This window comes from Furipterus horrens, unplaced genomic scaffold (assembly GCF_987537825.1).
Source record: "Furipterus horrens unplaced genomic scaffold, mFurHor1.1.pri manual_scaffold_10, whole genome shotgun sequence".
Taxonomy (NCBI): Eukaryota; Metazoa; Chordata; class Mammalia; order Chiroptera; family Furipteridae; genus Furipterus; species Furipterus horrens.
Window position 1 is genome coordinate 32,920,409 of NW_028327180.1, and position 24,493 is coordinate 32,944,901.

The 24,493-nt window shown below is 35.4% G+C and overlaps 1 protein-coding gene across 2 annotated transcripts in view; it reads right to left on the reverse strand.

Annotated features, from left to right (window-relative positions):
* Nucleotides 1–24,493, reverse strand: part of GLRA3 (glycine receptor alpha 3) — a 131,403-nt gene that overhangs the window by 106,824 nt on the left and 86 nt on the right. For both annotated transcript variants that reach the window (XM_090288368.1, XM_090288369.1), the window contains exon 2: nucleotides 686–813. In XM_090288368.1, coding sequence (XP_090144494.1) covers nucleotides 686–813 — 128 coding nt within the window. The remainder of the gene's footprint in view (nucleotides 1–685; nucleotides 814–24,493) is intronic.

A 24,493-nucleotide genomic window follows, 5' to 3' on the forward strand; every position in this document is an offset into this window, starting at 1 on the left:
AAAGAATTATTGTAGAACACTTTTTTTTCTTTAACTTTTAGGAGTGAAAATAGCTTAACTGAATCTTATGGAATAGATATGTATTCTTATAACTTAATTATTTTTAATTAAATAAAATATTATTCAAGAGATATTAAATACATAGGGGCATGAAAGCAGCTTTGTAATCTTTTACTGTAGATTAAATTACAGAACATATTAAATCATTATGGGTTATCCACATATAATTTGTATAGATATGTTATCACTATACAAAACAGAAAAATAATTCAGAGTACTCAGGTTGATAACTACTCTTTCTTATTAATTTAGGTAAAACATTTGGTAAGTAGAATAATTTCTTAAATGTTACCAGTAACTTTTAGGTATCCAAACCCTTTTCTAGTACATAACTTCAACAACTATTTGATTCTCCACAATACAGAAAGTTCTGCTGTAGAGGATTTAAAATATAGGAAGGTTTATTGTCAGCTCTAAAGAAGCTTTCATTCCAGTTAGTGAGAATATTCCATTGTAGTTAGGGAGAAAAAAAAAATATATATATATATATATATACACACACACACACACACACATTTATATTCTGAAATAAGCATATAATTTTAATGGAATCAACTTAAAAAATGAATCTTGTTTAATTGTATTTAAAACACACTTCATATACTGTAGTAAATAGAACAAGTACCTTTAAAATTGGGTCTGATTCTTGCATCATACCCTGATGTCCTCCCCATTAATTTATCCAGAAAGTCAGAGGGTGACATTGGAGCACTTCGAGATCTGGCACTATCTGTTTCCTTTGTCGCAACCAAACTACAAATGAGAAAAAACATAGATTTTACCAAAAAAGTCTTCCTAACAATTGTTACCTACAAATATAAAATTAATATGCTAAGCAAAAATACCTCTGAAACAAAAAGAAAAGCTCTACATGCTATACAGTGAATGTGATCATAATGACAGATAAGTATTCGTAGATTTGCAGTCAGTATTTATAAGGTTTCATACATGTTTTGCCCAAGGGTCAGAGGTGATATTATTTTTTGTTAAGTCTGGAAACAAAGACAAATTATTAGACTTTCAAAATTTGCCTGTACCCAAACTTGATTTCTTCTTTATTTTTTTAAATTAGTTTGCTTGTTTGTTTGTTTATTTTTAGAGAGGGGAAAGGAGAAAGAGAGAGAGAGAAACATCACTGTGTGGTTGCCTCTCACTTGCGCCCCCAACTGGAGACCTGACGTGCAACCTAGTCGTGTGCCCTGACTAGGAATTGAACCAGCGACACTTGGCTCGCAGGCTGATGCTCAATCCACTGAGCCACAGCAGCCAGGGCCCCAAACTTTATTTCTGATTGCTGTTTTTAGCTAAAAGTATCTTTAATGATTAAGGCATAAAAAAAATATATATATACATATCAAAGTTCAGCTGTGAAATACATTTCTTATCACTTTTACTGAGGGAAAAACACCACTGTTAGGTTCTGTGAATTTTTAAAAATGATAATAAATTAAACAATCATGTTCTGTTCTTCAATTAGAGTGTCTCCTATATTAGTAACAAACCCAGTTAAATTCATTCTGCTTTCACTTTGTATCATTCATGCATAGCACATTTTGTTCAGACCTAACATATGCTTGTCCGGATTGAGAAATTACCATAAGTGTGGTATATGCACCAGGATATTATACAGTGAGAACCTGTGTCCAGGAAAGGTAAAGGGTTACTGAATTTTCTCTTTCTCACATTTTCCTTTTTGTGCAGCTGCTGACCCTGGAAGCCTGTAAGGGTAACTGCAACCCCACCTAGCTCCTCATTTATCTAGGTTGGTCAGCAGAAGGCCTGGGCCTGCTTGCTAATATGAAGTGACTCTTTTCATCCACCGAGTTTTGCTTAGGGAAATGAAGCAGACTTTCTGAGCACACATGTGTTTGAAACAGATATATTCAAACTGATGTTACTTTCCGCAGATTGTCAGTCATAGCATCTTCCCAGCTCTATCACTCAACTCTGAGCATTGCCAAACCCTGACCCTTTGGGGTTACCGCCTGATCTCAGCAGCATCAAATTATTAAATTCCTTCTGCCAGAATTTTTTACATACTTTAAGAATGTATCATACTTATTTTTTCTTTTTTATTGACTATATTGGGGTGACATTTGTTAATAAAACTATTTAAGTTTCAGGTCAGAATTTTTAATAAATAGTGACAATGGGATTGAGAGCTATCACCATTAAATTGTCTACCACACACATATGTTGAGTGGTTCATAGGTACAATTTTAAAATTCAATATCAATGATAATGTGAAAATTATATTTCTTGTTTTTTAATTATTTTTCTATTACAGTTGTCCTATTTTTTCCCTCATTGCTCCCCTTTACCCTGCCAACCACCCTCCCACATTCAATCCCCATTCTGTTGTCCATGTTCATGGATCATTCATACTAGTTCCTTAACTAGACCCTTCCCCATCTTTCCCCCCTTTTCGTCCTCCCCCTCCCTTCTCGTCGTTGTCAGTCTGTTCCTTGTTTACAATGCCTCTGGTTCTGTTTTTCTCATTTGTTTGTGTTGTTCATCAGTTTCCTGTATTAGGTGATATCATATGGTATTTGTCTTTTGCTGCCTGGCTTATTTCACTAAGCATAACACTCTCCAGTTTCATCCATGTTGTCGCAAATGGTAGTACTATTACAACTAACAGCACTTATTAACTGTTGCTCTGTTCTAGAGGTTCTGTCTAGTTCTGGACATTCTAATCACTTACCTTCCCAATGACTCTCACACTGTCTTTCTTGCTCTCTCCCTAAACAAAAGCTTCTCCTTTCCCTAGTCTGTTGGTTCTGTATTACTTTGTGACACTTTATCTCTGATTATTACAGGTAAGTTGATCTCTCTGCCATTGTGATCTCTGTAAAGTTTATTTTAATGTAATAATGAAAACCATTGTCAACGTCATCAAAAGAAAAAAAGAAAAACCCTGCTATTTTCTTGCTTACTTTGGAACTGTCCTCTACCTTCCAGTTTTAAGTAACTTTTACCTGTCCTCTTAATCAGCATTTGCTTGTTTTCCATGGCCCAAGAACAGAGGGCAGGAAGGCACTGTCAGGCTCTCATAGATACATGTTGCTGCTTCTAAACCATTCTCTTTATTTCCTTTGCAAGAGCCTTCCTTACAGTTATAAGTGGGGGAAAAACCTATATTCTCTTATCAACAAATAATCCAACTAGCTGGATCTAAATGAGTAATATTCTTCCCCTTGCCTATTAAAAAATAATAGATAACTTATGCATGTTAACCTGGCAACACTTACATTTTGCACTGGGTGGGGGAGATTAACAGATTATCTGGATCAGCCCCACATGCAATGACATGCATCCTCATAAGAGAGAAGCAGCGGTATATTCGATTACAGACATTAGGGAAGACAATGTGACCATAGAGACAGAGATCAGAGTGATGTGGTCACATCCAAGGAACACCAGCAATCAACAGAGGGTTGAAGTGGGAGAAACAGATTCCTTCCTAGAACCTCTGGTGCAAGCATGGTCCTACTCACACCTGGCTTTGGACCCAGTGAACTGATTTCAGACTGTTGGATTCCAGAACTGTGAGGGAATATATTGTTGTTGTTTTAAGCTACCCAGTCTGTGGTAATTTGCTACAGCAGTCATAGAAAACTAATACAAGCCTTCATTTTAGTTATTCTACTTCTCAACTACAGAAGTACTCTTGTTTCTTTATATATATAATTCCTATCTCTTTGTTGGTATTTTGTATTTGGTGACATATTATTATCATATGTTCTTTTTAGTTCTTTGGACATAGTTTCCTCTAGTTCTTTGAATGTATTAAGAAATAGCTGGCTTAATGTCTTTGTCTAGTAATTCCATAGGCTTTGCTTCCTTTATTCGGAATAAAGAAAACTTTCTATTGATTGCTTTTTCTCTTGTGTATGGGCCATACTTTTTTGTCTTTTGGATGTCTCATAATTTTGTTTATTGAAAACTGGACATTTTAAGTAATGCAATAGAAGTGGCAACTCTGTAAATCATATTTCCCCTTTTCCCTAGGGTTTGTTGTTATTGTTGCTGTCGTTTTTTAAAATTATTTTTTCTGAATTAATCATGTGAATTCTACATTCCTTATCATATACCATCATAGGAATATCTATTCAGATAACTTAGAGATCATCTAATAAATTGACAGTGATTTTCTTAAATTCCTAGAACCAATAAGTCTCCCAGTATTTTCTGGGGGTTCTGTGTTCATGGGATCATGCCTCAACGTTTAGTTAGGCAGTGGACAAGTCTGCCGCAGCCTTTGGTTTCTATTTACACAGGAGCTAAATGCCAGTCAGAGTAGAGCACTTAGGTGATTCTCAAATCTTTCCTGAACATTCCCACAACCTTGGGTGTAGTAGTTTACTAATAACAAAGCACCACTTACAGGGTGGTTTAAACAACAGAAATTAATTTTCTCACCATTCTGGTGAACAGAAGTCCAGGATCTAGTGTTGAGCGGGTTTAGTTTCCTCTGAGGGCTTATCTCCATGACCTGTGCCTGGCCACCTTCTCTCAATTTCTTCACATGGTCTTTCCTCTCTCCGAGTCTGTGCCCTACTCTCCCCTTGTTAGTAGGACACCATCGTTTTAGATCAGGGTGTACCCATATGACCTCATCTTTCCTGAATTATCTCCAAAAAAAAAAAAAATCACATTCTCAGGTATTGGGGTTAGGACTTCAACATATGAGTTTTGGTAATTTAGCCTATGACACTGGGCATGCCCATGTGTGCGTCACCCTCTGGATGCCCAGGAATATGCAGTGCTTTTCCATATCCCATGGACATAAATATTATTTCACTGCTTTTCCTTTTAAGCTTTTCAGTTAGTCTCTCATTTGCCTCCACTGTTACTGACTGCCTCAAGCACTCATGAAGTTTTAAAAATTGCTGGTAAATGTTTTTGACAAACATTATTCCCAGGAAAAGGCTTTTCACACTGGACTGGGTAAGCTCCAAGTTGGGTCAAATAACAGCAGTGCTTCAAATAGAGTCTTCCAGAAAACCCCCAGACAGGTCAAATAATAATTATTCAAGAGTGGGGCTTTAGAAGTGTTTAAACTTCACTCTGCTCCCTGGTAGCTGTCAGGTCATTTTTATGGTGCTTGCTGACTATGAGCTTTCAATGCTACCTTGGAGCCTGAGAATGGGGACGGGAAGAAGGCAAGTTATAACACAGCAACTCCTGCTCTTCTGAGCAAGATTCAGATTATTTTCTTGACTAAACTGCTTCATGGATTACTGCAAATCTTTGCTTAATTGTCAGACTGCTGAAAAAGTTGGTTGTCACATTTTGGAGCAGTTTTCTTACTGCTTTTATGGAGGAGAGATTTTACCAAAGTTCACTGTTTTTGCTGACATCGTCATTCAAACAGTGTCTTCCTAGATTTCTTTTTCCTTGTTTTATTATATTTGTGCTTTAAAGAACCACATGCTTCAGTGCCATCTTGAAGCTGCTACTCTTATGTCTGTCTCTGAATAATTGTATTTACTCCTATAGTATCAGCCATCTCCAATAATACTATTTTGTATAACTTAATAATATCTTTTTCATAAATAATGTAAAGATTTCCTTTTAAAAGAAAGCATGCAAGTTTATCTTTTGGGTTTCCCCAAAGTGAATAGTCAAAAACTGTAATTGACTAAATATCCGTAAAGGGAGAGATGGAGAATTAAATTATCAACATGACAAGTGTGAAAAAAAGGGAAATCATATATAAATAAAATAGCCTCAGTATTTAACTTCCTTAAAGGTTAAATAAACTTTTTAAAGGTTTTACAGAACTTTTTAACGCTGTTGAAATAGTTTTTAATAAAAATAGGAATTTTCATTGTTTATGCAATTAGTAATTAAAATAAGCTCATGGAAAGAAAATATAACACCCCTTATCACCTCTTATCACTACCATAGTCTAGAAATAAATATATATATAACCAGTAAATAATTTTAGAAAGGCAAGCCATTTCATCTCACACCACAAAATCTGTTAAAATTATGTACTTCCTGCCCTGGCTGGTGTGACTCAGTGGATTGAGCAGTGGCCTGCAAAACTGAAGGGTTGCCAGTTTGATCCCTGGTCAGGACACATGTCTGTGTTACACTCGAAAGGCAACCGATTGGTGTTTCTCTCACACATGGATGTTTCTCTCCATCTCTTTCTCCCTCCCTTCTCCTCTCTCTAAAAATAAATAAATAGAGACTTCTGGCCGAGATGGAGGCCTATATAGACACGCTGTGTCTCCCTCCACAACTAAGAAGGAATAAAACTATCTCAAAACTAGAGACAACCAAAAGTTCCAGAAAAGTGAGCTGCATGGAAGTCCAACAAACAAAGATATAAAGAAGAAATACTCATCCAGACAGGTAGGAGGGGTGGAGACGGGATGAAGAGGAAGCAGTGTGGCAACAGCAGTGGACTAGTGGAAAGTGCAGTCACACATTTTAAAAAGTAGGGATGGACACCTGGGTAGCACTCCCAGCACCAGACCTGACCACACACGGCTCACGGTTCCAGCTGGGGAAAATAAATCCTCATTGCTTCTGACTCTGAAAACCAGAGGCGGAGGAAGAAACTGCTGGTCTCTCAGTGGAGTCCACTTTTTTAGAGGCCCCTACAGTCCTAGAATGTCTGCAAACCCACCCACTCAGGGAACCACAACCAGGGCAACAGCTAGAGATGCACCAGTCCCATGTAGGAAGTAGGAGAAGTGTCTGGAAAGAGGGCGAGTGCTGAGCAAGCAGCATAGTTCCCTCTCAGACCCCTCCACCACATACAGCACCACAACATGGTGAAACGGGTCACCCGTACTGACAAATAGCTAAGACTCCATGCTTTACAACATAACAGGTGTGACAGCTCTACATAAGACACAGAGGCAAACAAACACAGGAGCCTGTCAAGATGAAGAGACAGAGAAGTATGGCCCAAAAGAGAAAACAGATCAAGCTTCCAGTGGGAGAATGAAGCGATGAGGAGATAGCCAACCTAACAGACATAGAGTTCAAAACACTGGTGATAAAGATGCTCACAGACTTAACAGATATGCTTAAATATGGCAAATGCAGAAAGGAAGAAGTGAAGTCTATGCTAAATGAAACGAAGGAAAATCCACACAAAGCCAATGGTGAAAGGAAGAAAACAAGGGTTCAAATCAATGATTTGGAACATAAAGAAGAAAAAAACAGTCAACCAGTACAGAATGAGGAAACAAGAATTGAAAAAAAAATGGGGAGAGGCTTAGAAACCTCTGGGACAACTTTAAACATACTAACATCCAAACTACAGGGGTGCCAGAAGGAGAAGAGGAAGAGCAAGAAACTGAAAACTTATGTAAGAAAATAATGAAGGAAAACTCCCCAAATGTGGCAAAGAAAGTAGACATACAAGTCCAGGAATCACAGAGAGTCCCAAACAAGCTAGACCCAAAGAGGACCACACCAAGACACATCATAATTAAAATGCCAAAGCTTAATAATAAAGAGAGAATCTTAAAAGCAGCAAGAGAAAAGCAGAGAGTAACCTACAAAGGGGTGCCAATAAGACTATCAGCTGATTTCTCAAAAGGAACTCTGCAAGCAAGAAGGGACTGGCAAGAAGTATTCAATGTGATCAAAAGCAAGGACCTACAACCAAGATTACTCTATCCAGAAAAGCTATCATTTATAATGGATGGGCAGACACGGGCTTCCTAGACCAGGTAAAGTTAAAGAAGTTCATCATCACCAAGCCATTATTATATAAAATATTAAAGGGATTTATTTAATAAAAAGATCAGCACTATGAACATTAAAATGACAACAAACTCACAATTATCAACAACAAAATCTTTTTTAAAAAATTCAATTAAGCAAACCAAAATAGGAACAGAATTATAGGTATGGGGTCATTTCAAGGGTTATCAGCTGGGAGGGGGAAGGGGGAGAAATGGGGAAATGGTGCAGGGATTAAGAAACATAATCAGTTGGTACAAAATAGACAGGAAGGAGTTAAGAATAATATAGGAAATGGTGAAGCCAAAGAACTCATATGCATGACCCATGGACATGAGCTAAGGGGGGTGGGTTGCTGGCAGGAAGCGGGGTATTGGGCAGAGGGGAGCAAAGGGGAAAAAATTGGGACAACTGTAACAACATAATAAATAAAATATACTTAATAAATAAATAAAATCTTTGAAATTATGTACTTCCTATAATGTTATATATATTTGCTGTTAAATATAGTATTACTTTTTATTTTTAATACTGAAAATTTTTAAGTTACTGTAAATTTATATTATACAAAAATTATGAGGTTTTTTTTTTACCTGGTACTTAAAAATTAATAAAATCACAAGTATAACTTGATTATTCAATTGAAATACATTTAATACACATTGGACTGTGGTGAAATGAGGATAGGTAAAATTATTTTAAAAATACAATACACAAGGTCTTATAAGCCTTTTATGATCTGAGAGAAATTCACTAAAAATTAAATTATGTCTTTCTATTATATAAAAGTATCCTTTCTCATGCCAAAATGTAGTTAAATATCTGTTAAATGGTGAAACGATGAATTTCGAGTTCTTGTGTAATTTATTAAGTGCAAAGCCCTGTGCTAAGGTACATAGAACACAGTTTGAACCTTTAAAGTATTCACAGTTCAATTGATTACTCTGACTGGGCTGATGTGGGGTCTACAGAGAATCCTTGGGAAGCATCGGTGAACAGGAGCTGGGAAGTGAGATTACAGTAAAGAGAATGATTGGTTGCCACCCTCCTTTCTATGGCTGTGAGCAAAATCTTCATGTGTTATAAGAGAGATTCACCACCAAGCTCTACAGAATGATGTCTATGAAAAATGAGAACATTCTGAGCAGAAAACTATTCCAATTTTCTTTACTAGTTATGTTCCTTTCAATAAGAGAAGAGCCATCCAACTGCTTCAGAAACCTTATTTTATTTCTAAAGATTCATAATTTTCATTCAAAAGTAATTATTATCAGCAAAACAACAATGAGAATTGTCTAAAAAGCATTTCTACGTAGTCTGTCCCTTCTTTCTCTAAAAGTGGTGGAGTCTGTGCATATGGAAAACCTTTCCATTGTCTATAACTCTTATTTTGGTATATTTCTCCTCGAACTTTCTTTCTATGACACTATTATCTGAGATTTGCACCAAGTGAACATTGCTAGACTGTCTTCAGAGAATTGTATGGACTTAAGAGAGCTCAGAGTAAATAATACATTGTATGAGGCTCTCGGTATGACTAATCTGGAATCTTATTCCAATTTTTAAATAGTCCCCATCATCTGTACATACATATTCAAACACATAATTTTAAATTGTTAAAACTGATGGTAGGAGGAGACAGTGGGAAGATGTAAGATTAATTTAGAATGAATTTTGGATAAGAAACTTTACCATCAAGTCCAGTTTTAAAAATCTAAACTTCATAGTTTCAACAAAACTGTCATATTTATAGCAAGTTACTAAGGTTGTTAGCAAATTACCCATGATCAGTACTTTTGAAAGAAGCAGCTTTGAATTTTTTAAAGTCTTTTATTTATGAAAAAATCTCAAAATCTGTGAAAATTTGCCCTTCTCCCACACTTGGCTCTTTTTTTCTGTGCTATGTCATGTAGTGCATTTACTATTAACTTTTACTATATGTGGGCTGAAATACATTCTCATCAATGAATGTTTTTTCTTTTATGTATTTTATATATTCTTATTTTTAATAAAGACATGATACTTGAAAGTTCAGAGACTTCAATTTCTGAGAGACTGGCAAGAACATGTGTTCTTAAGCATTGAAATTAAACATCAAAACTCATCAAAAATTTTCCTCACATCTCATCCTTCCTTTCCTCTTCAATGAGACAAGAAGGTAAAATAAATCCACTCTTGGAGGACAGAGATAACCAGCAAATACAGATGCTTTTATATTAAATTTAATATGATTGTTGTATCTATTTACCTCTGCTAAATGTACCTTGAAACAGAGAAAATGTGATAGTTGTAGTTGGGAAAAATGATGTGAGTTTGAGAAATGTCTTGGTACATGCAGCTACCATCTCCACGCACCTATTTTCATGAGTCAGTTTGCACAGAAGGAAGGCGACCTATATAGGCAATAAATCAGTGCCCAGACTCCTGAGGCAGAGAAGGTTGGGGTATAATGGAGAAAAGACCGTTTTACCATGTGTTCTGTAGCTCCATAAACCAGTTCATTTGTAGGATTACAATTCCTTGTGAAAAAAAATTCAGTTACTATAATTTGGAATTTTTTGAGCTGTAGGAACACCAGCAATTGATATTTCTAGCCCCGGTTTGAAAAATAAAACACAGAATAGGAAAAATATATATTTTTCTCTTTTTTTATGGCTTCAGTCTCTTTAAGGGGAACTAAAGAGAAAGAAGCTGGGATATCTGGGAATAAGTGAAGTTTAGAGTATTTCACTCTAAGGCACACTGCCTTAGAAAAGGAATCTTTGTTTGCCATGAAGGCACGTGCAGTGAAGCAGGTTTCAAGTTGATTGTGTGATGTTAATTATTTTAAAAGGAGGTCAAAGTGGAAGACTATAAAAGGACTACTCTAGAATATCTAGACTCAGAGAAATAACTGAAAATTAACTAAAAATCTTCAGAGTGCTAGGATTTGATTCTTGCCACTGTGAGCAATGTGCTAGTAAAATACGATGATCATTTTATAAAGTGATCTCATTTCTACCTGGAGTTTGATGAGGTGTAGTGTGAAGCCTGACATGTATCTTTATTCTTTTGTAATGCAAGTGACTGACAAGCGGTGGTTGCTGAGGCATCTATTTCAAAGCGGAATCCACTTCAAAGACCATCTAGAATAAACACATTGCCATCACACAACTAGATGAAGAGGCTCCTTTGTTTTAGAGACCTTGCTTGACTTCAGTGACTAACCATTTGGCCTACTTGTTTGTTTCCTCTTCCTGTGCTTTCAAATTCCCCCTCTTATGTTTTAAATTCAGTAATAAATAATGAGCTCACCAAATCCTAGACCCTTACCCTCAACCCCAATGGAAGCAGAACCCCAGCCCCTTGTCTTTCTCTCTCTCTGACCTTACTGTGTGGCCCTAGATGTGCTACGTAATTTCCAGATCTCATAAGTAATAAACCTGTATCTTTTCAAAGCTTCCTAATGCTTACTGTTGAAGGGCATCTTGCAATACAGTAAGAACCAAAAGTGTTGGTCCAGTTGTAACACTGGTTAAAGGAAGAGAAGCTGTCTGCGGGAAGCTCTCTGGGGCGCAGGTGAGTGCTCCCCGGGCATTTCTAGCTAATAACGTTACTGTGAATAGACTAAGGCCTGCACAAAACATGAGGACTGGACTATTTTTAATTAACCTAACAATAAAAATGGTAATTGCTTCTTGATCTCTCAGGCACAGGATTCATATACATGGTATAATTAGATAGTCATATATAATTACTTATATATTACAGATGAAGAAACTAAGGTATAGACGGGGGTTTTTTGCCAGGCCATCCAGACACTAAATGTATAAGCCAATATTCTAAATCAGATTAAATTTTCCACTGAAAACAACCAAACAAGATTTAAAACATATCTGTGCACTAGAGAGTTAAAAACAGTGAAAAATCATATGGCTAAAAACTAATGAAAAAAACTCACAGAAGTGAGTGAAGTATTCAGATCTGCATTTCCCTTAGGGGTAGTATTCAACTCCATAACAGCTGAGTGGTTAACAATCTGCGTACAAGTTTTGAAAGCTTTATGGATTTAAGGGGATAAAAATTGTAATCGAGGACTCACCAAAGAACTCCTCAGAGATGGTTTGAAATCACAAACAATTACAACTTGTGAGTAAGAATGAATCAGAAATATTGAAGTCTTAGGAGAAAGCTAAGCCTAGCTTGGAATCATCTCAATTTTGGAAACTAGAGAAAAATAATTACAGATTGTTAGTAGCCTGGTGCTCCAGTAAAAGCAAACATAAATCAAACTCCTGCTATTACCATGCAAGCCTGTTCCTTTTCCATTGTTTTTTAATTTGGTTAATGACAACTCCATCTTTCCATTTCTCAGGATGACAATCTTTGATAACCCTTAACTCCTTTTTTTATTTCTCATATTATATCCATGTGGTTGGTCCTACCTTATAATTTGGATCCATAATCCAACCACATCTGATCACATCCTCTTCAATTTCTCTGGTACAACTCACCACTAGCCATTACCTTTGTCTGGAATGCTCATTGGTCCTCTATTCATCTAATTAACTTCTACTTACCTTTATGATCTAGGTTTGAACATCATTTTCATAAGGAGCCTAGCTATTCTCTCTGATTTTTAAAATATGCTAAAATATTTCTCAAGTTTGTGCATCTCATTGGTAGCACTTGTTACAATTGCAACTGTCATTTTTAATAGAATCAGTTAACCAATGTCTGTCTCCTACTTGGTAAGATCTATTTAATCAAAGGTCATGACCATTCCATTTGTTCTAGAAGTGATCTAGAGCACCCAGAGCAATTAATGAATAAGTATTTTTGAAATGAATTAACTAATATAATGATGGAGAGGTCAAACATCAGAATATGACCCTCCAAGTTTAGCAATAATCATGCTTAGAGTGTATGTTTAACACTAGAGAGTCTAACCTTTCTCTCCTCTGTCCTAAGTTAGGAGAGAGGTTAATGAATAGGCAGAGAAGATGATAGAACGAATATTTAGAAATAGGAAAAGTCAAGATACAAAAATCTGAGAGTGTAACTTAAATCATCAAAGTTATTTATGTCAGAAAATCATCATTTAAGGGTGGGACTAGAGAGCTGTAAATTGGACTCTCATGGGCGCCTTTTCACCTAGGCCTGATATTGCAGTGCTATTTACATTCAGTGCTTACATGAATTAGTGCTTATCAGAGGTGTCTATGCTCAGTGCTTTCTAGTTGTCAGTAATAAATTACATATTGTTTGTGCATTTGTACATGAAGGGTTAATATAGGGTTATAGGTGGAGAATGGGTGAGGAAAGGAGATCTCCATTCAGTAATAAAAGATGAAAAAAGATTAGCTAGTGTAGTCATGTGAGCTTTCTTAACCCTAATCTTTATACAATCTTTTTGTTTTATCTACAAAATATATTTTTATCATGAAATCAGTCATTTTTACTAAACACTTTAAAAATGCTGTGCTCAAAATTCAAGGTAATTGTTATAACTTCTAGGAAAACTTCTATTAACTTTCATAAACTGTCTATTCTCATGGGTAATAGTTTATAGTTTTGGCATCAACTTATTTCAATTGAAAGAACTAAAAGGGCACAACATAGCTAATTAACTAACGGATCTGTAGCTTCTTGATGACATTTCTTTGAAAGAAAACCAATTATTTCAGACACATTGAAAATTATTTACAACAGACTGAATAGTTCCTATTGTGTGTTGTGTGTGCAAGATAATTAAATGGAAGTCATTGTTATATGATGATTGAGGCCTCAGATGGACAGCCAGGAGGCTTACATTTTGTTCCAGTTTTGTCATGAACTAGTTGTTTCACCTGGGGAAAGCCAGTATAGAAACAGAGATTTAGAGTGGCACATTCATCAAAGTAAGTTTAGTAAACCAAATGCCAATTACAAACATTTCAGAAAGTGGCAAGCTCTTATGCTAGTGTTGGGATTTTGAATTTAATACCATTACTTTTTTGACCAGGGATATTTTTAAGTAAAAGAAAGAGAAATTAGAGACTTCCAGCCAAGATGGAGGCCTAGACTGACACGCTCTGTCTCCCTCCACAACTAAGAAGGACTCCAACTACCGCAAAAGCAGAAATAACCAGAAGTTCCAGAAAACAAAGCTACATGGAAGTCCAACGTATGAAATTATAAACAAGTGGTGCTCATCCGGACGGGTAGGAGGGCTGAAGCCGGGGTGGAGAGATCAAGCTGTGCCAGCAGCGGCAGCTGCAGCAATGAGTGGCAGGACTGCAGTAAGCACAGAAGCCTATATTTAAGGGGAGGCAAAAAGCACCTGGGAGCACCCCTAGCTGCAGACCAAACCTGTCAGCTCGTGATTATAATGCTGGTGAAGGCAGACCCCCATTGCCTCAGACTGTGAGGCCCAGAGGGCGTGGGGATGGAGGAGGAGACTCCTAGTCTCTCAACAAAGAGTGAACAGTAGGAATCCATGTTGGACCCCCGCCCCCACACAAAATGCCACAGTGTGGTGAGAAGGGTCACCCAGTAGTGATGAGTGCACGGGGCTCTTCCCCCTATAGCATAGGAGGTGTGACAGCCTTGTCCAGGAAGCAAAAAACTGTTAGAATGTCAGGGATAATGATAGAGATCCCAATCACACAGCTGACCAGAAAGCAAATACATGATTTTACAGACGAACAGATAGATAACCTTTCTGAGGCTCAGTTCAGAGCTATAGTTATAAGACAGCTTACAGAAATAACAGCAGGACTTAATCAAGATGGGAAAGGAATGACGGCTAGTCCTGCCGAAATGAACAAAAACACATATGAAACTAGTGGTGAGGGAAGAAAAACTAGGGATCGAATCAACAAATCAGAACATAGGGAAGGAACAGTCAACCAGTGCAGAAAGAGGAAACAGAAAGTGAGGAAAATGAGGAGAGGCTCAGAAACCTCTGGGATAGCTATAAGAGAGTGAACATCCGAATTATAGGGTTGCTAGAAGGTGAAGAAGAAGAACTAGAAATTGAAAAATTATGTGAAAAAATAATGAAGCAGAACTTCCTGAACTTGGGGAAGGAAATAGACTTACAGGTCCAGGAAGCACAGAGAGTTCCAAATAAACTGGACCCAGTGAGAATCACACCAAGACACATTAGAATCAAAATGTCAAAAATTAAAGATAAAGAGAGAATCTTAAAAGCAGCAAGAGAGAAGAAAAAAATTATGTACAAAGGAGTTCCAATTAGACTATAAGCTGATTTCTCAAAGGAGACTCTGCAGGCAAGAAGGGACTGGCAAGAAATATTCAAAGTAATGAAAACCAAAAACCTACAACCACGATTACTCTATCTAGTGAAGCTGTCATTCAAGATAGAAGGGCAGAGAAAATACTTCCAGGACAAAGTAAAACTGAAGGAGTTCATTAGATCCAAACTACTGTTATATGAGATGTTAAAGGGACTTGTTTAGGAGAAGGAGGATCAAAACTATGAACATTAAAATGAAAACTGTATCACAACAACCAACAACAGAAGCTAGGGAATCAAAACGAAGGCAAACTAAGTAGGCAATGAGAGTGGAAAAAGAATTATAGGTATAGGGAATGTATTGGGGGGAGGTCAGCGGGGAGGGGAAGAAGGAAAAGGGAGGGAGATGATGCAGGAATTAAGAAGCATAGTAGGAGGGAGTGGAGTAAACAGGAAGATGTTGAGAACTATATGCACAACCAATGGGCATGGACTAAGGGACGGGGACAACTGGAGGGAGGGTGTGTCACTGGGTGGAGGGGAGCAGAGGGAAAAGAAATTGGGACAACTGTAACAGCATAATCAATAAAACATACTTTTTTAAAAAAAGAAAGAGAAATTTACTCAAGCTAACTCATGTAGGCAGGTGCTGAGTGGTTATAGTAGTATCTCATGAAACTCAAATATAGAAAATACAGTATTCCCTCACTTACCGCGGGTATTATGTTCTAGATATCCCCGCAAAGTAGGAACCTTACATTTATCCTACACTCTTAAACCTACGTAACTTTAACAACATATGTATACAGTACCGCAAAATCCCATGATATAGTGAAAAATCCGCAATAAATAACTAAATATAATATTTTTAAAATCCCACGATACAGTGAGGCTGCAATAAGTGAACCGCGATATAGAGAGGGACTGTATAGACAAGCATCAAGAAAGACTAAGCACCACAGAAGAAAAAAATCTGACTGTGCCATCCTACTTTACGGATTCAGCTTGTGGTTGAAACCACTTTAGCAAGAGAGGTTAAAAGTCACATTGCCAATGTATGGTTGTAGGGGCCTCACTTGTTCACTCGTCGGCAGCCGTCTGTCTCGAGAGACGATGGTGTAGCTTCTCAAGAGTCTATCTGCACCGCCGAGAATGACTGTGCAGTCCGACTCGGGAGTGACACACTGCTCTTTCTTAAATAACTTTTATTTAGGACATTCAGTTTTTCAGAACTCAACAATTGCATAATATCTAAAGCAAAAAACAAAACAAAACACCTCATAGACCTTTAAAATATGCACAAAGATTGTTTTTAAAAAACTCTTATTTTAATCTATTTGCATTGTACAAAATAAATTTTAAAATACTGTAAAATTAAGAGGAAAAGCACCTTCATCCACCTCCCAGAGATGATAGAAAAGTAACCCTTTCACTTGTGATTTTAACTATAGATATTTACAACAACAGAAAACCACTATAGCAGTAGTGCTAATTTATTCTGAACTCTCTACTTTCTATTTTCAATTAATTGTGCTTCCATCAATGCCTACTAATGAAATGCATTTTTATATCCAAATCAATAAGGCTCAGGATATAAAAGCATGCAATTTGATGCATCAGTCTCTGGAGTCTCTGAACCTAAAAAAGAGATGTACACAGAATATTAAAATGGAGTCATACTAAGTTTTTTTCTAAATAATATTGACCTTGCAGAGCACTGACTTAGTCAGATTATGGTAGGTATTCCCATTTGTGTGACTACAAATGTTTATGTTAATGTCACCTATTGATGTTCTGACTTAAGGTTATCCAAGACAGGTTAGACCTTTTTCTCCCAGTGGTACAGGAAGCTCCACGTTTTTTTGGCCATTGCATTCCTTTAAGGAGAGAGAAATGGCACACAACAAAGGCAGAAATCAAACAAAAAAGAAAAAAAAGAATTTGTAATTGGAAGTGGTAAGGAAAGGTAAATATTGCAATGAGTATGGTGTTACTTAGTTTCCCAGTAGAGAAAATTAGACTATACATCAAGGTTTTTACTGGACTACATTCTTTTGAAAAATTAAGAGAGAAAAGAAGTCAGCAAAATGTATTTCCTGGTTTTAACATTATACTGAAAGCTACTGTTCAGTGGTGGTCACTCACTCTGACTCTTCTCCCTCTGCCCCACCTGTTTCTTTTGCCTCCTTCCTTCTCTGGGTATGCCGAAACTATTTGGGGAGGGCGGGGGGAATGTCTACAGTTCCCCAGTAAACAAAAGTACTTTAAAATCCTCTGGATTATAGAAGCTATCTCCTGTGGCAGAAAGAGCATATGTTTTCCTTTAATCACGCATAACAAAATCCCTAGAAACAATACTTTGTAGGAAAAGGCTAGCCATTTTCAAGAGGTGAAAGAAAAGCGTTCAGAGGTGGGTGAGTACAAGATGTATGCCAACACTGCCCAGCTTGGTACTCATGGATGAGAACACAAAGTAACATTTTAAAAAGTGGAGTTTTCTTTTTATATTTTTGATTAAAATATTAATTTAAAAATTCTTACTGTGATTTGAGTAGAATGGATCAGATTTCACCTTTTAAAGAGGAACGTGAGCATTCCCTTTTCTACTTGAGAATAGCCCAATTGCAATGCTCGGCTGGAAAAAGAAGCAGTTTATTTGAATTGGGTGATGTGGGTTCTATCTCTCGCCTCCTAAATTAGCACAACCTGAATAAAGCTCAGGTCTCTGGGCTCCATTCTCCTCCCACGCAGAGTGATGGGGGCATCTGCTGCCATGGAGGCTGGACTGAATCCCCTAAGGGACTAGGAACACAGCACCAAAAGTAATGTCCACAGGGCTCTGTTCTGTGCCTTGTAACTGTTCAATCAGACTAAACTTGCCTGCTTCCTTGTTATCTTTATCTCAGATGATGACCCTGACACCACCTTCAAAGAGATAATCAAGCATTCAACTGCTGAATTATAAATCACTACTCCCGTATCTATAGTTTGCCATATTCCACATCTATTCTAACATTTTATGGAGTCCCGGAGAAAGACTTAACACACTCTTCTGGTGCAAAAGCTACCCTTCAACAGTATTGCTCTTTAAATCTTACTTTTGATCTTATCAGTGACTTTGCCCTTTTTTTTTCAGTACCTGTCTGGCCTCTCCTTAAGCATTTCCTAATTAATTGACTTCTTTCCCCCAGGCTATAAACAAGCTCAAATCCTTTTCCATTTTAAAGACAAAACTAAACAAACAAATCAAGAACTGCTATCTCAACTGTGTCCACTTTCTAGTAGCCTCTTGAAAAAAGAATCCATATTTTAACTTTTTCTTAAACTCACCATTCAATTCAATGTTATTATAACATATTTGTGCATGTGTCTTTATACCAAAAAATTCACTTGAGAAAGCTACTAATGATCTTCCATATTTCTTTTTGTTTTTATGGCATTTGACATTCCTGATCATTCTTTCATTTCCAAAACTCTTCTGTTAGGTTGTGTGACATCTCTCTACTTTTTTCCAGTGCCTCTCAGGTGGTTCATCTGTTGGAGGTCGATGTTCTTAAAATAGTGCTCTTCAAACCTGAATGTGCTTATAAAGTATCTGCAGATTCGGGTTCAGGAAGTCTGTGGTGAAATCTGGGGTCTGCATTTCTTTTTTTAATTTTTATTAAATTTATTGGGCATTTCTAATAACCTCCAGGTGATGGTTATTTGCTGGATTAAGGGCCACATTTTGAGTAGCAATGTCCTAGGCAGGGAAGGACTTTTCACACCTGCAGACTGCAGTGATTATAGGTGTGCTCCCTTATCCATAGCCTAGCCAGCAGTGTGCGAGGTGGGGCCTGGGGCAGCTAGAGCCAGGTTTGGTAACTGTGAGTTACCAGGCTTGTTTACCCAGGAAGTATGAAACACCCACATGTGCTCCAAACATCAACGTATGGAGGGTTCCAATAAAAATAAAAATGGAACTGCCTTATGACCCAGTAATTCCACTTCTGGGAATATATCTGAAGAAACCTAAAACACTATTTTAAAATAATATATGTACCCCAAAGTTCATTGCAGCATTATTTACAATAGCCAACATTGGGAACCAACCCAAGTGCCCATCAAATAGATGAGTGGATAAATAAATTTCTAAAGAATAAAACAAACAAACAAAATAGAAATGGAATCAGAAACAGAGAACAAACTGAGAGTTGCCGGAAGAGTCTGGGGTTGGGGGGCTGAAAAGGAGAAGGGATTAAGAAGTACAAATCAGTAGTTACATGATAGTCATTGAGGTATAAATGACAACATATGGAATATAGTCAATAATATTGTGGTAACTATGTACGGTGCCAGATGGGTACTGGAAATATTGGGGGGAACACTTTGTGAAGTGTATGATTGTCTGACCACTATGCTGTACACCTAAAGTGACACAAAATAATTTCGAATGTAAACTGTAATTGAAATACAAATAAAAATAAAAACATAAAAAATGAGTTGATCCAATAATTCTTCTAAAAGGTCACAAAAGCCAACTTTCTGTAGTCTACCATTTTAATTACTTGCAAAATTGTTAGAAAATAAGATCTATATAAACAGTTTAAAAGAATAAGAAAAGAAAACATAGATGTAATAAAATAAATCATATTTTGCTTAAAAATTCAAATATGGTCTCCAAATTTTAAAACAAGCAGATTATAGTTTTGTCATTGTTGCTTGTTTACATAGTTCTTACAATACTAATTATTATTAGCTATATTATGATTAATTGTAATTCTGAGATAAATTCTACCTCTGAAAGAGAGTTTATAGAAATATTTTGAGCCAAGTTACAGGACCATTCCTGTAATGATAACTATCCAGTTATAATTAAATTTTTTGCTCCTGAGTTTTACCCATATTCCACTGTGAAAGGAAGCGATGACTCCTCCATATCTTTGCAGATTTATTATTATAGCCAGCTCAATAGTTATTGTCATAAGAATATGATTTTAAACCATAAATTAGAATTCCTTCAATTGAAATTGATCGTGACCATTCCCTAAACCTACTATAATCCTATCTCATTCTTTTGCATAGAATATTTTCTTTATATCTTATTTCTGCCCACGGAATAAGCATCTTAGAAGATCCAGTACAAGTATCAAATCTTCTGGGTAGCTTCCTGATCTCACAGTCTCTAAACATTGCTGTTAGTGGTTTTCTGTTTTTTGTTTTATTTTGTCACTTGGCCCTTTGTATTTTCTTCCCTGCTAGACTCTAAGTTTCATTTTAGGAAAGATGGCAGTTTCCCAATCATTCATAGCCAAATTGTGCCCAGCACAAATATTTGTGCACAGAATTTGGTAGAGAAATCTTTTTTGAATTGCTTAACATTACATATGAAAGCACATATTTGTTGACTGAGTTGCCTCAGTGTGTGTGGTCAAGGGAAAGAAAAACTGTATACAAGAAAAAATATTTTATAAGCTGTTTTCTGAATCTTCAGCATAAACTGCTTGAGGCATTGACTAGAAAACTGGGCCATGGTCCTTCTGTACTTGGGAAAACGTATCACTATTTAGAGACACAAAGGGAAGAAACATATATTATGTATACCATAATATATTTTTTAAACTATACAGAATCCTGCTATTATACCTGAATGTAAGAAATCGTTATAATAGTAAAAGTTTATTCTTTAGAGTATATTTTTGTTTAATATCTTACATAAGAAAATAGTCAACATTAAAAGGGGTTTTCCCCATCCTGTAAAACATACTTAACGTGCAAACAAGAAATTCTATGACAAAATGTTTTTCTTAGAGTTTGAAGTAAATCAATAAAACATTTTATTTGTGGTTATCATGGAGTCTGAAATTCACACATTAGCTTTTGACAAAATGTACTATAATTTATTCATATAGCAAGCTTGCATTGGTACCAAACTATAAAGGTGAAAAACAAAGTTGTTAATTTAAACAACTTTTGTTAAATTAAACAAAAAATTTTAGGCAGTTCCCCTACTTTTGGAATTTCTTCCTCAAGCTCTTCATAATCATCACTTGTCTACATTTCAAAGAAAGCTGAATACTGGTGTTTTGTTCTTTATCTGATTAATATAAGAACTAGAACCCAAAAGCCGTAGAAGAATTGCTTCAAAGAAGTGCAATATCTGAGCAAAGTGTAAAACTTTTTAAAATGTCACTAATAAATTCAAATTTCTTATATATGTTTATGCAATTTTCTCAGTTGTTTTTATTAAAAGAACTATCCTCTTTAATCATTCCCCTTTTAAAATTACATTTATTACACCAGCCATATTCTGGTAATGAATACATCTAATTATGTTATAGTAGTAAATATTCTTGTTCTGATGTTTTTGCTTAATAAAACTTATTTACTAAAAAGTAAAAATTATGCCAAGATAAAATAACTAAAATAACATCTGTGGTCTTGCAATAATAGTCTAAGAAATGTGAGAAATTTTTATAATAATATTATACTGATCAAATTTTGTAGCAGTAATAGCAACAGAAACTCCCAAACATTGCTGGCTGGAGTATAAATAGGTACAACTACTTTGGAAAACTTGTAGTACCTGCTAAAGCTAAACCTATGCAGCATCTGCTACACTACCCCTTGATCCAACCATTTCTGTTCCAGAGAAAGACTTCGGCCCAAGCCGTACAGTCCTCAAAATGTATGTATTCACAAAAAGACATGTTCAAGGCTGTTCATCATAGCACTAGCCAAAACCTAAAAAATTCTTAAATATTCTGTAATAGAATAATAGATAAATTGTGATGTCTTCATGTAATGGAATACCATTTAGCTATGAGAATCAACAAGCTATTGCTACATGCAACAATATGGATAAATCACATAAACATAATGTTGATAAACATAAAGCAGACTCAAATTAGTATTTATATAAACTTCAAAAGCAGTAAAAACATATTTATTGTTACATAACTCAAGATAGTGATGAACTTTGGGCAAAGTAATGCCTGGGAAAGGATATGGTGGTGGGAGGAGGCAGGGCGAGGGCATCTGTGATATTGACTGTGTTACTTTTTGTTCGTGGTCTCTTTACGTGCGTGTTTTACCTTTGTGAAACTTTACATGGAACTTGTTATTTGTGCACTTTTTCTGCATGTATGTTATATCTCAATAAAAAATTTTAAATTGTTTAAAACCTATAAAGAAAAACCTTATACTCACAAATTATTTAATTATGAATATTGATATTTTTTAGATAATTTTGCTTCCAAATTACCCTGAAAAGAATATATTTAAACTAAAAAGATGTATTTATGAAATAATGTTACATACTCTTTTTTATTTTTTCCTTTACATGTTTCCTTTTTGATCAATTCATCACAAATAAACTTAATGAACAAAGAATATTTCCCATAGACATTTATTTTACAAAATATTTCCAGTAGAGGGAGCTTCACTTTCTTTACTATAGAAAATTTTCTGCCCTGGCTGGTATGGCTCAGAGGATTGGGCGTCATCCTGCAAGCCAAATAGTCAAAGGTTCAATTCCTGGCCAGGGCACATTCCTGAGTTGTGGGACAAGTTCCCAGTTGGGAACATGCAAGAGGCAACTGATTGATGTTTCTCTTCCTCTCCCTCTCTCTATAAGATAAATAAAATCTTTTTTAAAAAAAGAAAATTTTCTTTCAAGAACCATCACTGAAAATAAAAATATTTAATTTTTTTACATATGATTAAAGCTCATCATAGAGTGATGAGCTACTCTCATCTAAGACTAGTGAAAGATAAAGAAAAATTCTATTCAATTTATGAAAGAAGAAAGAAAAACTTGATGAAGAATATATGTATTGCATAAACATCTGTATTGGGTATGTCTTTTTTCAAGGGATTACATTTTTGGGTTATTCATAAAAATGTTTTTAACTAAAAATACTTAATATTAATGAAGGTACTCTTATAACTATGATTTTAAGTTTGAAATACAACTCACAAGAGAATTTCAATAAAACTAGACAAAAATCAGAGACTCTAGTGATGAGAATTATTTATCTAAGAGTATGTTATAACAATATGGTGAATTGCCTTTATACAATTTTGACCACATTGACCAAAACATTTTAGTTATTGACATAAGCTTCCCAAATCTGAATATCTATCAACTAAGCTATCATGACTTCTTTGAAAAAATAAATATGCATATTATCATCTAATATACTAAAACATAATTACAGTAAAATGATCAATTTATTTTATAACATAAATTCCTTTCCATGAAATTTTCCTAAATGTAAAAAAGCTCTACACTCTTTGCTTTGATCACTACATATCAAATTTGTGACAGTGGTAAAGTTAAAAATTTTACTAAATCTTATTAGAACATTGTCACTGAAAATATTCTGGCTTACAATGGTTCAACCCCTTAAGAAAAAGTCAATAATTTCAGTAATATAATAACCTTCACAGCTAGTTCTCATTATTACAGGCATATCAAAATCACATAGCTTTCTGAAAGGTAGTTCTGTGGAATACACTGTGTTTTCCTAAGGTGCCCAAAGATGAAAAATTGACCTGGCAACCCAGAAAAGAATATTTACATACTTCAAATAAAAATAGTATATACGTAACTTAATTACTCTAATTATTTATTCCGATCCTCTTGAAAAGCTTGTGAGCCATAATATAAAAAAGTAATAATAAGGTAATTATAATAGTAAAATGAAATACATATAGATAATTCAAAAACTATATGAGCAGTATCTTGCTTATATATTATTTAATTAATAATAGTGGTTAAATTATCTGGTATTTTATGTAGTCTCTCTTTTCCTTCTTAAATTAATTTTTTAAATGAGGCCTACCAAATATGACTGGACATGATAAGAAAATGACATGTCACAGAACAACATTATTGTTCTATAGATTTTTTATTACTTTCTGCAAAAAAGATTATTCTTGACATATCTAATGATTTATATGATTTTGCCTTCTGTGTAACATGAACTAAACTCATTAGAAAATTGTACTTGCAAGATCTTAATTTTTTTATTCATTTACTCAATCTCCGAATATATCAGCAATGTTCAGATTTTTCCTGATTAGTAAATGTTTATGTTCTAATTTTTTTGCCCTTTAAAAAGTTAGTAACGTTCCATTTCTAATTACTAAATGACTTTTAACTCCCAGAAAGAAACATCCACAACTTATAATTTACTTAGAAAAAGGGACGTTCTAATTGTAATTTGAGAAGGAAAAACTTGACTTTGGAAATAATTTGCCCACGGTAATTCAGCTACTGTTAATATAAGATGCCAGTTACTAAAATGATTAATTCCAAAATAGAGCAAAGTTACATGTTTTCAGAGGTCTCAACAGATAGACTGCTACATACCTTTAGACAGAATACAATACGGCTTAAGAGGTGCTTTCAGCAAGTCAATTTCTAATTGCATTCTTGATCTCATCAATAACAAGTGGTTGCAACCTAGTACACAGGCTTTAACGGGTTCTTCAACTGTTAAATACAAGTGGACTCAC